The sequence below is a fragment of the Anoplopoma fimbria genome, chromosome 11 (assembly GCF_027596085.1).
Source record: "Anoplopoma fimbria isolate UVic2021 breed Golden Eagle Sablefish chromosome 11, Afim_UVic_2022, whole genome shotgun sequence".
Lineage (NCBI taxonomy): Eukaryota > Metazoa > Chordata > Actinopteri > Perciformes > Anoplopomatidae > Anoplopoma > Anoplopoma fimbria.
The window spans coordinates 10,429,699-10,447,426 of NC_072459.1; the positions used below are offsets into that span (position 1 = coordinate 10,429,699).

Genomic DNA, 17,728 nt, shown 5'->3' on the forward strand with positions numbered 1-17,728 from the left:
GAATTGGATATAACATCTATGAGAAGTTAGTAACTCTGAAGCCCAATATGGAATGACCTAACAACCAGTGTCAGCTACAGGAGACCACCTCCCACTCTGTAGACAACAAAGGACCAATCATGTATATAACATAGTTTTGCAATGTTTGTACTGTATTTGATTTGTGGTTTTAGGAACCTGTGTTATGAATATCACAATCCAACACAGAGTTAAGCCGAATAAAAAACAACTGAGAAATGTTGAAAAAGATGGAATTTAAAGGGTTAAAATGGAATGACAAATTTAATTTTGTATAGGAAAAGAGGGGACTAAATTAATTCTATATAGTCCAAGTTTGGACCTCCCTTTCTGGTTGTAACTCGCAAAGTTCCAAACAAAGGTCAGCATGTAAAGCTTTATTCACTGATCTGTATCTTGGTTAGATGGTTCTGAGATAAGTTGTAAATAGCTCATCACAATTTCAATGCCCATTAAAAACACTAACATACCAGTTAACTGTAGTTAAAGAAACATTTCAGTTGGCTATTATCTCAGTTCAATTGTTAGAGTATTACTCTTTAAAACATAACTATTGTTGATTATATATATATATATATATATAATTTATCCGTGCATAGTAGTCAAATTTTTATGTTTACCTTTGTTCAGCTATATTGTCCCTCTTTTTAGTCGTATTTGTATTTCTGTGCATGCCCATTGAGAGCAAAACATTTTTTCACACTCACTTGGCCATTAAAGCTGATACTGATTCTATTTCTGATTCTCATTAGGCTGCACCTTGACCTCCCTCAAATATGCCTTCTCTTTATGCCAATAAATGTATGTGACACTGATTGTAATAATGAGAATGAATAAAAGAAATGACAGTTTGATCAATTATTTTTCCCATTACAGCAATGAAGGTAAGGAGTAAAATACACTCAACTGCAGCCAAAACCATATGAGCTATCAACAGCTGTAGTTGCAGTAGTTTAACAGTAGCTTTGTGAGGTTAATCGATCCTCAAGATGATTTATCCATTGTATCTCAGACGAACTGATGACTACCAGTACTTACTATATTTTCCCATACCATGATACATTTGTGTTCTCTGGCAATACCTTAATGTCACTATCCAAAATAGATTATTTTTGTTGCTTTACTTATACTTACTTACACATTTCAAAAAACTACAATCAAACCATTGCTGGTGCTATTTTATTTATACAAAAAAAACAACCCAATACAGATTATATTATATTTAGTTTAGTTAAATAAGCATGATCTATTTTGCTTATTTCTTTTTAATTCATCCATGCTAGAGTGTAAATGTCGCTCCATGCTATCTAAGAAATATAGATTGAGGATACAAGTGCATTGTAAAATTAATTGAAATCCAGTGCCAGTACCTGTTTAATACCTGCTTGTAAAAACTGTCCAAAGGTATTTTTGTGGAAGAAATATAAATTAAATGAAAATGAAAAGAAAGGATCCATCTGCTGACCATTTTATTCCCAATTTCATCCTGTTTTAGTTTTTTTTTCTTCCTCTTTAAGATTTTTAAGTACTCATTACACCCTTGCCTTCTGGGTAACACTTCATTTGAATAGTGTCAAGCCTAAACATTGTTAAGCCATCCACTACAGCTGAGCCTTTATATTTTGTTACAACAAATAATAATAATAATAATAATAATAATAATAATAATAATAATAATAATAATAATAATAATAATAATAATAATAATAATAATGTTTGAAGAATAATATTTTATTTTATGTTTAGATTTTATTTTCAAAAGTACTATTGATCTTGCTTGTTTATTTCCATACCTGGAGTTGTAATGTCACTCCATGCTATCCAAGAGGGAACTTGATTGACATCCAGTGCTTGTGAAAAGGCAAGTATTTTGGAACTGAAAAAGTTTAAAAGTCTAGGTAAAGTCTAATGTCAAATTAGTTTTTAGTGATTAACTAAAACTTAAAATAAAGGATTTTTCTGCTGACTATTTTTTGATTATTCAAATTTTATCCTGGTAGTTTTTATATTGTTTTCCCTTCTTTTAGATTCTAAAATATGTATTACTCTCCTGCCCTCTGGGTAGCCCTTTAAATTATTACAATGCCCAAACTAAAACTTAAAGTATCCACTAAAGTTAAGCAATTATATTTTGTTACATTAACATAATCAAAAAATAACGTTTCAAGAGACAGGTTTCTTCACAAAGTAGCCTTCCTAATGACCCGTCTACAGGCTGCAAGTCATTTACACAATGGGGGAGTGTTCAAAAAACGACATGTGTGAATGGGTCGTTAAAATACCTGCTCCAGCCTACAGGATCAGTGCTGAGTATGGAATTAAACACTCACACACCTTCAAGTCCCCACTTGGCTAAAATTATAAAGAATATACCAGAGGGTTTTAGACATGATTTTAGCTTGATTTAAGGCAGGGGGACTATCAGGGGACTTAAAAAATTTCCCCTGTGCAGGTCATTCCCCTGTTAGTAACTGGTTTACGACGCCCAAGTCCACTGTCCAAGTGTTATTGTACTATTCCACATTTATCAAAAACAACAAAAACACACTATGACCTATCTCTGCCCCGACAATAGCCTCGTAGTTGAGATCGCTTCGTAGCAATCCACTAGGCGTGTGTTCATCTGTCTTTCGTTCGGCAGAGTTATCCAACCAATGACAGGGGACTGTTACGCGAACTGTCGGCAGGTTAAGCAGCTGATCCTCGTATGGCAGCAGGTGTACCTGAAAAATCTTCAGGTGATTTAAGAGATCTTGGTGCACAGAGGTTATCATTCGCACTTTAATGATCCAAGTGTGTAAACACAAAAACAGTATGTTGCTCATCCAGCAAAGTAAGGACTTTTACCTAGGTTTCTTTCTGGTTTCAAAGTTTTGACCTGCTTAAGCAACGCAAGTCGCAGTGGAGGGAGTGTGCCTATGTTTGTAGCCATAGTGACGAACTGGCCATGTCACAGGGACTCCCTGGGTTCCCGTGGGACTCTTCCAATAAGGCACCAGTGTTGTGCATTAAACCAAATCTCACATTAGGATGGACATTTATCTCTCAAACCCTCTCCGTGTTTCTATCTTCACCTTCCATTCTACTTGTATCTTCTTGTTGACCAGGTGATAACAGCAGAGCAGCAGAGTGCCTTCTGTCGAATTGGCGCCATCATTCGTGGCTTCCTCACTTGCAGACTGCTGAAAACAGAGAAGGTCAAACACCTGCGGCAGACCATCATGGTGAGATTACACATTTAACACAAATAACACACGCTGAAAATGTGCACTACCGATAGGAAAAAACAATGTGAATTTCATAAGAGTTCATTAATAAATGAATCATCGTGTTAGTGAGTGGGAATAACTGTATATTTAGGAGTGTGTTCTGTATATATGTGTGCTTAGGATACACAGGAGTTCATCCGTTCGTTCCAGACAGAAGCTCCACAGAAGAGAAGCCCCTGCTCAGCACAAGATCGCTCCCTCCAAGAGAGAGTTAGAGCCCATGATGGGTAGTTACTGACTATAGACAGCAGAGGTCCATCTTACCTTGTGCTTATGTGTGCATCTTTTGTCCCTCAGTTACGTGCAGCCCTTTATGACATCCATGATATCTTCTTTGAAATGCCTCTCTGGGACCGATTAGCATTGCTGCAGCAGGACAGGGAGCTCCAAGCAGAGAGGAAGCTGCGAGACATGGTAACCTGTCAACCAATCAATCACATATCCATATTTGATCAGTCCTCTTTTAAAGGGAGTAGTGAAAGTTCAGAAATCTTTTCACTCTCAATATGAACTTCAAAACTAACTTGAGTTTGTCCTCATGCTCGTCGAGCAGTTAACCATTTGTCTGGACAATTTGTGTAATGTTGACCAAAGCATAAATCAAGACAGTCATGGCTTATTATTGTAGCTACATCTGTTAAGATCATTTATAATTGGTCTATCTGCTGAAAGCTGGTAGGACTAGTGGTAAGATAATCATGATGAGCTGTATTTATATTGCACCTTGATTACCACACTTACAAAGTGACTTACAGGGAAGAAACAGTATAGTGGCAACCTGCCTTGTCTTATACAGTCAGAGTCAGTGCTTTAATCAGAAACCATGTTCCTTACTGACTCTGTCAAAAGGAGAAAGCCAAGGGCCCCAAGGAGAGAGTGGTTCTGTCTGCTGCCACACAGAGGTCTCTGGACAGGAAAAAGAGGTACAATGGGAAAGAGGAACACAGCCTTACATTGCAGATGAGATCTGGTTTTAGATGTTTATGTTTTTGATGATGCGATCCAGAGATCAGCAGTGGTTTTATTGTCCGTGTTTGGTACTCCTCCAGGGTCGGTGAATCCCCAGCAATGCCTAGAAAGAAGCAGCAGAAGCCAAAGAGCCCCACTACTAACAGGTGCTCCATACTATCTGGTTTTGATCATTATAGTGTACTACAATTTCCTCTTTTTAATGTCCCCAGAAAATGTGTTCCCTAAATACATCCTTTCTTCATTCCCAGAGTCCTGAAGCCAAGCAAATTCTCCCATGTCAGGCCAGCTAAACCGCCAGGGGTGAGACTTGTTTCAATCATACTGGCAAAGTTCCTTATCTCGCTATCATAAATCACAGAAACTGCCAAATGTAATTTCTTTAGAGACACGTCACTCCACCTCATTCCACTGCTGAAAAAAAATTGTTGATTGTCTTTTTGTGTTGCTAGTGTCCTAATTAACAATTAAATTAAATTCAGTCTATTTTATATAGCCCAAAGTCACAAGTTACAAATTTGCCTCAGAGGGCTTTACAATCTGTACACATGCGACATCCTCTGTCCCGGAACCCTCACATCGTCAAAGGAAAAACTCCCCTTAAAAAAACCTTTAACAGGGAGAAAAAAGGAAGAAACCTATGGGAAAGCGACAGAGGAGGGATCCTTCTTCCAGGATGGACAGAATGCAATAGATATCATGTGTACAGAATGAACAACATGACAGAGTTACAACACATTCAATGTATATGACATAAATGATTCATATAATCATAGTAATAAGCAGAGTAACAAAGGAGAAAATTAAGATTACTTATAATAAAGCAGCAATGACTAGTAGAATTAAAATAATGATATGGGAATAGTATTAGTAATGTGACTAATAATAACAATAATCGAAGTAACAGTGGGTGTCAGCCGGGTCACAGCAGGAGGCACAACCATGGTCCAGGTACAACTATGATTCATGGAAACCTGCGAGGCGAGAAAGCAAAAAGGGCTTCAGGGTAGAAGCAAAGCCAATAAGCGTAATGGTACAGGGAATAGTAATAGTAATGTGACTAATAATAATAATGGTAGTAGCAGTGGGTGTCAGCAGGGCCACAGCAGGAGGCACGACCACAGTCCAGGTACAACCACGATTTATGGAAACCTGCGAGGCAAGAAAGCACAAAGACTCCGGGGAAGAAGCAAAGTCAGTAATGTGCATTAATAGGAGATTAATACATAAAGATGGAGGGAGAGAAGAGGAGAGAGGAGCTCAGTGTATCCTAGGTAGTCCCCCAGCTGTCTAGGCATATAGCAGCATATCTAGGGGCTGGACCAAGGTGAACCTGAACCAGCCCTAACTATAAGCGTTATCAAAGCCTACTCTTAAAAGTGGTGAGTGTGTCTGCCCCCGGACTGAAACTGGAACCTGGTTCCACAGAAGAGGAGCCTGATAACTGAAGGCTCTGGCTCCCATCCTACTTTTATAAACTCTAGGAACAACAAGTAACCCTGCATTGATGGAGCTCAGCTCTCTAGTTGGGTAATATGGAACTATAAGTTTCTCAAGATAAAACGGTGCCTGGCCAGTTAGAGCTTTGTAGGTGAGTAGAAGAATTTTAAATTCTATTCTTGATTTAACTGGGAGCCAGTGCAGAGAAGCTAATACCGGAGTTAAGATTCCCTTTTCTTAGTTTTTGTTAGAACACGTGCTGCAGCATTCTGGATCAACTGTAGAGATTTAACCCTCCTGTTATGTTCATTTGTCAGGAACAGCAATGATGTTCCCGGGTCAATGTGACCCAGTGCATGTTTATTCATCCAAAAGTTGTCAGAATCCAAAAATCCTAATAAACATAGTTTGTACATCATTACCAACTCCATAACTAACAATTAAATAACTATTTAGTGGAATGGAGTTATCCACCCCTCACAGATCATAGTTCCATTAGGATAATTCACGCTTTTTCATGAAAAATACATGTTCAAACTATTTTTTAGGTACATTGGAAAAACCTAGATACAAATTGCATTAGTCTTCCATAATAGGTAGTTTTCTCATTTTTTTTTCATGGGGTGATGTAGATAAATAGAGATGAGACACCTTGTCTGTTCAGGGTCATATTGACCCGCTCGCTTAAAATCAAGCCAAATGAGTCATAAGGATTTGTATTAAAAGTAAACTCTATTTATGTTTATTTAAAGTGTTAAGAAACAGAAATTTACAAAAATGAACAAGAGATGACCACAATGAACGAGGTGTGTGTGTGTGTGTGTGTGTATCTGTGTCTACACAGCACACGAGTGACATGTCGTCACGGTGTGCTTTGTGCGAATACATTTTGCACATGTTGCACATGTTGTGCTCGTCTTGATGCTCAGATCTGTTTTTTGAGTCACTGCCATCCTGGTGGGGCCTGGCAATGACTTTATAATGTTTTCGGCAGACAGTCTTGACTGACATACTGTATATATACATATATATGGTGAGGATGACCACTGTATTTCATCTTTTTTGACATGAATGTCTTGCTTGGAGGAATAGGAATTTAAATGCAATATGAAAATAAAAGTTGCAAATATATGATATGAACCATTTTTATTTTTAACGTTGATTACACTAATTAGGACAAGTAGAAGAAGTTTCATACTGAAAAAGTACATTTTCTTTTCTAGATTTTCAAACTTTGAAACGGGTCAATTTGACGGGCAACATAACAGGAGGGTTATGAGACTTATTCGAGCATCTTGATAATAGAATTGCAGTATTCTAGTCTAGAGGTAAGAAATGCATGAACTAGTTTTTCTGCAAGTATACTTTTGACCTAAGCGCTGAAGTCTCTCCTGATTGCACTTTTCATATTTCATATGCTGACCTAATGTATTTCCCTTATCAGCAAATAATCCAGAAGTGGATGTCATGCTTTGCTAACCAGTGAACTGTTATTCCAATACTTTATTTTCTTAAATTGCAAAAGGCAACAGTGTACATAAATATATGAATGTAAGATTTTACAGATTACTTTAAACTTAGCATAGTATGAAAGTGGCTTTTTCTTCACAGGAGCTGGTACAGAAAGACACCAGAGGAGAGAGTGAGGCGCTCAGACAGCCTGAAGAAGCAGCACTCTCTGGGTTAACAGCTGACTCAACTTCCCCGACCTGTGAACTTGAATTTGTAGTCTTTGAATACAAACCTTTGCTCCACTGAAAGTTTGGTCTGTGCTGCTAATATGATTGTACCTTCTGAAACTCAAGTGATTATATTCACTACCATACTTGAGCTCATTCGAATACATCATCACAATCTCATTGTGTTTTTAATGTTGTAGCTTGCTGAAAAAGTTTTAATTGACAACTGAACTGAACACAAAACTCACATGGAGCTTGATAATGTCTAGTAAGCACATTTTACACTTTAAAGAAGAAAAAATACTAAAGTCTACTTAAATGTAAGCTAGAAGAAGGTAAGAGATAATGGGGAAATCATTTGTATCTTGCCGAAGAGCATTGCCTTTGCGTCACATGGTAGCATGCATATCTTTACCAGGTGCATTCATAAACGTCTAGTGCTTATAGCTGTAGGAGACATTTTAAAATCGCTTTCATGCTGACAGTCGTGTTAAAGTATTTAAGTGAGTATAACACATTAACTACAAGTGTTTTGTTCAAGGGCTTTGAGTACCTGTTTGTGCTTTGTTTCTTTATTAAATGGTGCTGAGTTTACATTACCACTGAGGCATTTCAGCGTGTTTCAACATTTGTGATATATTTGTTAACACACTTGAGCACTGTTACATTAATGTAGATTCACATAATAGATGTACAGCAGACACTGAGAAAAAAAACTTATTGAGACCATGTCAAATGCATGCCAAATTATTTGTACCACTGCCCAAGTCAACACTAAGGGTCAAACTCTAAATAAAAGAATATTCATGGGAATATATTATTGTTAAGGAATTGGTACACCCACTATAGTTCACTGTGATACATAATTCCTGCGTCAATAGTATTCAGTGTCTTGATGTTGTTTGCGGACATTGCTGTACTCTCTTTTTTTGCTTTTTTAAAAATGCCAAATCGTCATGTTTTTCATGACCAGAATACATTTTGAAATTGTTTGAATTTTCTGGACTTCTGGATTCCTAAAATGGATATAATAAAAAAATTATTTACAGTGAATTTGGCTTGAAACAACAAGCAACGCTAGGCAGTTACATATCTCATGATGCAGTGCATAACTAGTTGGGACACAGCCAGTACAACAGTGGGCATGTACTTGGGTACACATCCAAAAACAATGTCAAACAAGATAAGTGATTTCTACATCTAAACTAATGTCTTAAATGTTGTCCAAAAACAACATTGCTTTTATATTCAGTTTATTTTGATGTTAATGTCATATCAGTTCATAGACATACACCTCATAGATGCTGAGTAAATGAGCGACAAACATGCATATTTACAAATCCTTACACATTGAACACACCTACTCACAGGTCCAAAGTTGGAAAATCCTTTGCTTATCTATAAATAGAAACTGATGTTTAGACAAAGAAGCCAAAGTACATGTGTCACTTTGAAAGTGATCTTTATTGGACAGTATACCATGACAAAACCTGTGAAGATTAAAACAAAACAATTGTTCAAATAATGAGAAACCAGATAGGCTGGTTTATTAATATCATCTAGTTCTATCAAACTTTTCATGAATGAATGAACATACTTCGAAAACACCAGCATAAAACACAGCAAGCTAATTTTGTCCTTGAACATTAAAGAAGAAATGTCAGATCATTCTTTGAAAAGCCTAAAGTCTTTGTCAAATCAAACCTACAGTATGTACTGTGATCAAGGTTCAGGATTTATGTTTAACACCCATAAAATCATTGGAATTTCAGCCAATCAATCTACCAATACTAAACTAAGATTAAAAATTACACAAAAAACTTAAAAATATATAGAAGACGAAGAAATCGAATCATTAAAAACAAAATGTATCTGAGATATCATAGTGGACTGGTGACTAAGACCAGTACCGTGAAAACCCTAGTGTCCCTGGTTTGATTCCAACTGGGGACCTTTGCTGCATGACATCCCGCTCTCACCCCCACACATTTTCTGTCTGCATCTTTTATCATTTAAAAGCAAAAATGCGCTACCAAATATTGAAAAATCTTAAATCTCTATGCATTTAATTCACAAGAAGCTAATTCAAAGTACATATCAAAACAACACTCAAAGAGAAAATGGATTAAATGGCCTGACAAAAATGGTGGAGATCAATCCAGAGGCCTCCCGGCTCTAATCAGCGAGCCTCCGGGACTCTTCAGTTGGTAATCAGCTGTGCAGCACTAGTGTAATTAAAAACATTGTTAGCATTATTCAGAACAGCTCCATCCTGAGGAATTATGTAGATATTTTAACAACAGTTTTTTTTTTTTACCAGATTAGTGGTTTTCTTCATCTGGGCTTCCCTTCAGTTCTTTGTGGTGGTTCCTCACCATCTCAAGCTCCACTGTAACGTCTAACAAAACCAAAAGAATAATGTTTACATCAAGTTCGCTTTTAATTACACTATCGAAAATAAGTTGAATTAGATATTTCGAGTCTTTGTTTTTTTATTCTGCTACGTTGCCTTCACCTGGGATTGAGACAGCATCAGTCTTGAGCGACAGCTCGATTGATTCCTGCATTGTTTTTTCCAGGTTCTCCAGGATGTCATTCTAAATTAACATAAAAATCTTGAGCACTCAGCCAAAATATACCTTAGACTAATCACAAAAGCTAAATTTTTGTGAAAGTGCCTGCAGTGTTTTAGTAGCAAAAGCATCATTCAAAAAGATGAAAATTCCACTTGATTATATATATGATGACCGAGAATTATAGATAAAGATAAGCAGCACCAACACATTTTTTACTATATCCTCATTGTACAACGTATTATAAAATGTTACAAACCATCAAGTCCCTCAGCTGGTTCAACATAACATCTTTAGCTTCCTGAAACATGACGTCCTTTGACCCATGTACGTGCTTCACAATAGTGTCCCTCATGTTTTGCAGTATCCCTGTTCCACTAATTTGTTTTGCATCTACAAAAAAAGAGAAAACATTATTCAATTACATTTTTATCATAATTAAATTCTGCACGAGCACAATGAATAATGTGCATTTTTATAGTATCAGGTTTTATATATCATGATCTTTTATCATACCATTGTAGCATTCCTGCATGGCTGTCTGAATTGTTGTCGTCAGACTGCTGTAAATCTCTTTCTTACGATCGCGGATGATTTTGTTGAGTTTCGTCTTCATCTTTTCTTCCTACGAGAGAGAATATGAAGCATATATCAACATATTTTAAATAATTCAAGGTAATATAGAAATATGGGTGATCTTTTCCTTTTCTTCCTCCAGATTTCACCTGATTATCACCTGAATAAATACAATATATAAACAGATTTCCACACCCAAGACCTGCTTTCCACCTGGTGAGGGTGCACATATATTTTTTTCCCCACTGATGTCAGACTACCTGAAAAACTTCAGTATGTTGTCATGAATATGGGCAGGGTCATCAGCTTTGCAGAAGGATTTTATTTTTTAAAGGGTGTCTTCAGTTTTAACTGACAACATTTAATGTATTGATAGACTTCTTCATATACGGAGTATATTTGTTAACAGCTCAAAACATCTACATTTAATTAATTGTCTCAGGTTTAGTCTTCATTTCAGTTCTCAGTCACAAACTTGATGTTTGGGTTGATCTGCTCACCCTTCTGCTTAAGCCCCTCTGACCTGGCATTATTGCTTGATAATGAACTAATGGCACTATTCTCATCTCTTACCTCTATATGGAGAAATATCAGTTGCAGCTCAACATCTTTGTACACTGTTTTCTCCCTCATCTTCTTCGTGTCAAGTGAAAACGAATTCAGGACGCCATTGAATGGTTTTCCTTCATTTCTGAAACATAAATTTATATGTATGTATTACATTGCATAATTTGTATTACTGCATAATGTAGAATTAGTTTATTCTACACATTGTCCATAGTTTGTAAAATAAGCCAGCACAGGTTTTTATGTCTTTATTAAGTCATTTCTTACGAGAAGGTCTTCTTGAATTTTTCATCAATGCTCTCAGTCAGGCATGCAGATAACTTCATATTGAGGTTTATTTCTTCATGTGTTCTTGTTTTTTTGAAGATGCCATCGCCCTCTACTATAGCCTTCAGAGTCCTGTGTAATTCACTACCTGTCTTTCTCTGAAAAAAGACACACAATAAACACATTTTTATGACATTCATGTGAAGTGCAAAATCTGTTGGAATGAAGTAGTTATAATTCAAATACGTACAGGATGTATGACCGACTTCAAGACTTTTTCCCATGAACTTTTTGATTTTTCAACCCCCTCACTGAGGCATTTTTTGAAACCCTGATAAGTCTCTTTCATGGGTTCCCTGATTTTACCAAGTTCATGCCTCATCTCTTGTTTAAGGTCTGTGCAAACAGCTGTCTTTATGTCAGCCTGAAATCAACAACAACACATTCAGTATTTAAAGCAATGAAACTATACTGCTATTTGACTGGGCCTTCTTAATTTATTCATATTTATGCAAAATTCGGTTGATTTTGGGTTAGACCACCCTTTATTTAAGGTCATTATGCAGCCTCTCTGAAGAAAAAGAAATTCAGGAAAATAACTCAATTGATTGCTCAAACGTATGTATGGGTGACATTACATGTAAGAAGTGTGTCTTTGACTTTAGCATGTTTTCACATTATTTTCTGTCAATATAAATGATGATTTAAGACAAAGACAGAGATTTTATTACTTGATCTTACCCCTTCTCTACGGCTGGCCCCTTGAATCAGAGAGAGAATCCCAAGAGCTCCAGACACATAGTTTAACGTCTCTGAGTGACGGTCATTGAGATTCTGGAGAAAGTTCTGAAGTTTGGGTATTTCTGTAAAAAATGTATCTCTTACATAGCATCTTACATAGTTACACAACATATTTAATAATGTGCTCTCATATTGAGACTTCACCTACCAGTGTCATCTTGATCTAGAAGTTTCGGTTTTAGAAACTCTTTGGAGCTCACTGTGAACACTTCGAAACTTTCATCACTGAAATGTTTCTGAAAAGAAAAAAATTCTGATATTAAGGTATGCTTACATTTGTAGACAATCTTTGTGTTAAAAACTCACCTTAACCGTGTTTAGTTTGCTGAATTCTTCTCTCACTTCTTTCTTTGCTTGATCGTTTGCTTTCAATATGAAATCACGAACACCAGCTGGTGAACTAAATGTAAACATTTGCATTAATTGGCACCATTTTTTGCATCCAGAACAAAATTAGAAATTATCTTTGTTAGATTTGTACCTTTAACTATTGAATCCACCATGTATGTTGAAACATGCAACACTTTATTTTACAGGTCCGTGATCTGCTAGGAAGTTTTCTGGAAAGAACGATGTCATTTTGAAACCTTAGAGACAAAGTTACAGACTACTATTTCAATTTAGTTAGTTGTTTAGAGTGTATAAGCAGTTATTGAGTTCTAAAGTAAATTCGTTGATTATAACTGACTAAAACCAATGACAGCATTTAAAATGACTATATAAAAATAGACAATCTACTCGCTGGTGGTCTTATTTTCTTATGTACGTCATGTAGAGGAATCAGTATTGTTATTGAGACTGTTTCATAACCATTTAAAAAATCCTCACAGTAACTTTAATATATAAGTATATTTACTTTTGGCATCTTAAATCACTTACTGATCTTCTGAATCTTCAATAAGATCAGACTTGGTGCAGATAAAGTGAATATGCCGACACTCGCCAGCATTTCCCATGAAGCTACTGGCACTTTTCAGGATCTCCCAGGCTTCTGGCTCTGACGCAGCTCGATTTATGTCAGTCACGATCCACACAGTGGAACAACTTCCAACGACCTGAAGGGTCAAGACAGCAAGTTATTATGATGATTATCCGTACTTTGTAATAACATGATGTCACAGTTTGCAGATATCACAGAATAAACAATAAACAGCATTGCATGTGATAAATTACCTGTTGCCACATCTTGTCTCTGCCCTTGTTACGGTCCCCATTTCCAGGAAGATCAACAATTGTGACATGCTTAAGAAGATCATTATTTGGCACCCTGATAGTCACACACTTCACTAGTGGCCAATACCACCTCTTCACTTCTCCATCTTTTGGGCCGCTTCTTGTGTATTTGACTAATTTCGCAGATAGCTCTTCAGCCTGCAATAAATAATGAAATTAGATTAAGACAACATGAGGGGATTTCATTTATATGCACAGACTGAAAATTCTAACTGCTTTACAAATTGCACAAACAATTTCAAACAGGAAAATATAAAAAAAAAGAGCGATTAAGAAACCCTATCACTTAAACAGAAGCAAAAAACTAAATTTGGATAAACAAATATTAAATACTAAACCAGAAATGGATACAAGACTGTTTAAGTTGATCATGATCAGATTTTGACGGAGCCTAACATTTTGTAGGTCATAACAAGTAAGTTTATCATCGAAGGCCTAATGCAGCTTCCCTGTGTTTCATGTTGACTCTTGACAGTCAGCAGACCCCAGTACCACAGCCTACCAGTGAAAGAGAAATGTAGATTTGAGCATCGTCAGCGTTGAGTGTCCCTTTTAAAAAAGTTCTCATGAATAAACTGAATAGAACGGGGGTCAAGTTCTAATCCTTGTGGTACTCCATGGTTCAGGCTCTGCTGGGAAGTAAGATCATTGCCCATTGTGATAAAATAATGAATATTATTTAACCAGAGTGTAAACAAAAGCAGTATTGAAATTTAATAAATCACGATGTCATTCGATCTTAAAGCAAACTGTTTAGGCATAAAGATGGAGAAAATCCTTGTTGGATTTTGTTAAAACAGTTATATACATTTATTTAGTTACTGGTATACAAACTTCTTTCTGATTATTCTACAAAGGGTACATTTGATATGGGTTTGTTGTTATCAAGGACAGGTGGTTCAAGGTCACTCTTTATTCAAGAAGAAAATTCAACAGTGATTTTAATTTTACATTTGTTGATCTACCGTTGAACTAAACCAACCTGGAAAGGTTAGACAGTATGCATATTACATAAACTTCAATAACATTTCACTCTGTCAGACAGACAAGAGGGCTTCTTATTAAGTGATATAAGAGTTTACTCTCACTTACTGATCCGCCTGTCAAAATCTTTTTCTTGCGAAGTTGAAATTCTGGGATCTCTTTGAAATATTTGCCATCCTTTAGCTCTTCACAAGATCTTTTTTCCCAGTCTTCTCCATACAGTGCTGACAGCTTTTCAACAATGTCCCGACGATCATCGTCATCTTTCTGATTACCTACCTGATCCACATTATCCCCGAGGAAGTTTAAGAACCACAGCTCATCGGTCCACTCCTAAATAAATTTTAAAAATACCTTAAACTCCGTTAAATAAAATGGCATGCTATGTAATCAACAATGTATTTTTCAGCCACATCAAACCTTTTTAAATAGATTACAATAAACAAACATATTAAGCTGATTTTACCTTTTCTGTAATGAACTCAATGTCTGCCTCATACTTTGAGTTCTGCATGTTAGCCTCCACTTTAATCATGACTGAGGTACATGCACTGACTCTTCCAGAGGGCAAGAGATTCTTCACTCCAATGACGGCATTTATCAAAGAGCTCTTTCCAGCCCCGGGTTTGCCAAAGACACCGACCACCTCCCTCTTGTCTGTCTCCAAACCATTGATTTTTTCCCTGTTGTACAAAAGTTTAAGTATGGGTTAATTTATTCATTTCAAAAACATAAAACACTTAAAGAATGTGTCAAAATCAGAAATACATCCGTCTATGATTAGCCCTTTTCAGCATATTGTACTCTCAGTAGAAGTAATTTGCTGTAAATTTTGGGTAAATTACTAACTATTTTTAAACAAAACCAGGATTTCCGCCTCACGACTGTATGCCTCAGACAAAGAGTCAAGTCATGGTTTACATCCATGTCTGTCCAAAATGACATCATGTCTTTATTTTATCCTATGAGACATTTGTGTGAAATTGTCATAAGTAGCATGGTTCTTGAGTTATGATCAAAAACTTATTTTGTCACATCACAGTTGATCTGTGACCACCAAATCATAATCAGTTCATCTTTGAGTCCAAGCGAATGTTTGTGCCAAAATTGAAATTGAAGTTCTGTTAGAGATCTGTTAATGAAACTGGCCCCTGGTCAGGAACCAGGCCTGTATAACATATTAATATGGAAAATGTAATAAACTTAATACTTACCTCAGGAAATTGTTTAGCTTGTTGTCTTGGCTAGGTATTTTCTGATCGACACATCCCATGATGGTTTTCACTTTAGACAGTATGATTTCATCTGCCATAGTGAAAGTAAAGAGCTATTCAGCAGGAACCATGAACCAGTGTATCAAGTAATGCACAATAAGGGGACAAATAATCAGAGGAGAAGAAGGTAAAGCCTGAGAGGAACTTTCTCTGCCAGGTCCATTTAGGATGCTTCAGAGTGTATCATTAGCCTTATACCAGCAAAGGATACATCATACAGTTAAAGGCCACAGTTAAGTTATTTATTTTGAAGCATACCCATTGTTGCTATGGATATTTGAATGTATGCCGTTGACTGTCTGGGTTTGTCTGATAAGACTACAAATGGCAGAAAACGAGAAAGTATTTCCTGTGGCCAATACATAGAAACAGACATTTGCTATGTAAGTAAGCTAAGTAACAATGTTATTAAATTAAAAAAAAATGACTTTATATTGACTTGCAGGTTGTCATTGTTTGGAAAGTATTATAAGTACCTGAGTATGATCCTGGTTTCGTGTCAAGTCGTTGTTTTTAGTTGGTGATTGGCTAGACTCGCCTGAAGTCCAACCTTCTCTTTCCTTATTGGACATGTTTTGATAAAAAAAAAAAAAGCCAAAAAAAATGTTTGTTGCATCTGCCTTTCACAATATTAAAACATGGTCTCGAAATATAGTCGGTTAGTAAAAGCAAGATATTACGGCCTTAAAAACTTAAATGAACACTACATGTAATCAATAAGATAAATTGTATCTCACCTTTATCACTTGTGCCGCTGGTGGACGGACAAACCTGAGGGTGAACATGAACATCTGTGTCTTAAATCAATACTAAGTGGCCATGTAGAAGTTTGAGCAGACATTGGAAATATGATCTGTATGAATATAATAAATGCCTTATGATACTTAAGTGCTTGAAACTTTATTCAACTTACTTGAGTAGACGAATCAAACAAATTAGTTGCAAATCCATAATAGTAAATACATGTTAATATTCTAGCACATGCTTTAAATAATAATGAGATGTTATTATCAATAATATGTTATTAAAACAGAAGTCTGTGCTCCTGTAAATCATAAATACAGTATTTGTGTAAATTGTGTTCATAGTACACAACATTACCTTTAACAACTTGAGTCCCTGCTTGAACTTTGATCTTGGTCCCACTTTTGGGATCAAGTGGCTGATTTCAGGTTCATCGAGACAATAAAGACTCTTCGTGTCAATATCTTGTCCTGCAATAAAAAAAAAGTACGGAGTTGCATCTCAGTCATGCAACAACTAATTTCAAACTGCTGCAGAAATCTATCATAAAATGACTGAAATAGGTGTTGGTTCAGCTGTTAAATTTAAACCGTCAAGCATATGTCAGCATTGTACTTCAGTATTGGTAGGTCATATAAACAATGTATAACATCTGTGCCAAAAAAAGAGGCATGGTAATACTTTACCTTTAAATTGTTCTATCCACTCGCTGAGACCCCATTCAATTAATTTGTTACGGACAAAATCATCCATGACCACGAACGGAAACTGGAAGGTAAAAAATGATCATGTTTTAAATTAAACCACCAAGTTATTCTAAGACTTATTTAAAAAAAGAAATGATACATAGGGGCCATTGATTTAAGAAACATTGGGCTTATAGGCAATGCAAAACCGAGGAGGGACTCATTACCGTAAAAAAAAAAAAAAAAAGTGAAACGCAGGTGAAAATAGAGGCGTCTAATGACATTTTCGGCTTTCCAAACCTATAACATTATTAGAAATAGAACTCAATTTCCATCAAGTCGAGAAAAGGGGCACTTCCTCAATCAATTACTTAAATCTAGCCTGGGATCTTGCAGCCCATCGTTTTTGCTCCTTATTCGTCTGACAAAACTGCTCCCTTCCTAAACCTCCCTTTTAATTTTAAATGTATCTTTTTCAATCTTTTATAAATTGTCTACAAATGATAGAAGAGATTCTTCTACACAAATTGCACACATGTATTTGTATGTACTGTTCTCTTATCATGCTGGTGTGTATATTTTACCTTGTTGGTTCTCAAATTGTGTTAAACTGTAACGGATGCGGTGTGGACCCAAAAGGAGACTGAG

General features: G+C 36.2%; 1 protein-coding gene and 1 long non-coding RNA gene across 2 annotated transcripts; both read right to left on the bottom strand.

The window, feature by feature from the left end:
* Nucleotides 1-9,149: 9,149 nt before the first annotated feature.
* On the bottom strand, nucleotides 9,150-15,688 carry LOC129098308 (nuclear GTPase SLIP-GC-like). Its single transcript, XM_054607299.1, has 16 exons — nucleotides 15,591-15,688; nucleotides 14,843-15,059; nucleotides 14,485-14,709; nucleotides 13,333-13,530; nucleotides 13,039-13,214; nucleotides 12,466-12,559; nucleotides 12,308-12,395; nucleotides 12,100-12,221; nucleotides 11,609-11,782; nucleotides 11,359-11,516; nucleotides 11,098-11,215; nucleotides 10,465-10,573; nucleotides 10,208-10,341; nucleotides 9,891-9,972; nucleotides 9,693-9,773; nucleotides 9,150-9,600 (listed from the first exon to the last, which is right to left on the bottom strand). The coding sequence occupies exons 1-15, from the start codon at nucleotides 15,686-15,688 to the stop codon at nucleotides 9,697-9,699; spliced, it is 2,070 nt and encodes a 689-aa protein (XP_054463274.1). The 3' UTR covers nucleotides 9,150-9,600; nucleotides 9,693-9,696.
* Nucleotides 15,689-16,381: 693 nt separating this feature from the next.
* On the bottom strand, nucleotides 16,382-17,728 carry LOC129098909 (uncharacterized). The gene is made up of 4 exons (XR_008531615.1): nucleotides 17,665-17,728; nucleotides 17,081-17,162; nucleotides 16,752-16,864; nucleotides 16,382-16,421 (listed from the first exon to the last, which is right to left on the bottom strand). It is a non-coding gene; the product is annotated as an uncharacterized LOC129098909 (long non-coding RNA).

What these genes read in the sequence shown, in the direction of transcription:
- LOC129098308 (XM_054607299.1), bottom strand. Translation starts at nt 15,688, where the DNA reads ATGGCAGATGAAATCATACTGTCTAAAGTGAAAACCATCATGGGATGT. An exon ending in GGGCCAGCCGTAGAGAAGGG is followed by an intron (nt 11,783 to 12,099) that starts GTAAGATCAAGT and finishes TGTTGATTTCAG; the next exon opens with GCTGACATAAAGACAGCTGT. An exon ending in TGATGCTGTCTCAATCCCAG is followed by an intron (nt 9,774 to 9,890) that starts GTGAAGGCAACG and finishes TGGTTTTGTTAG; the next exon opens with ACGTTACAGTGGAGCTTGAG.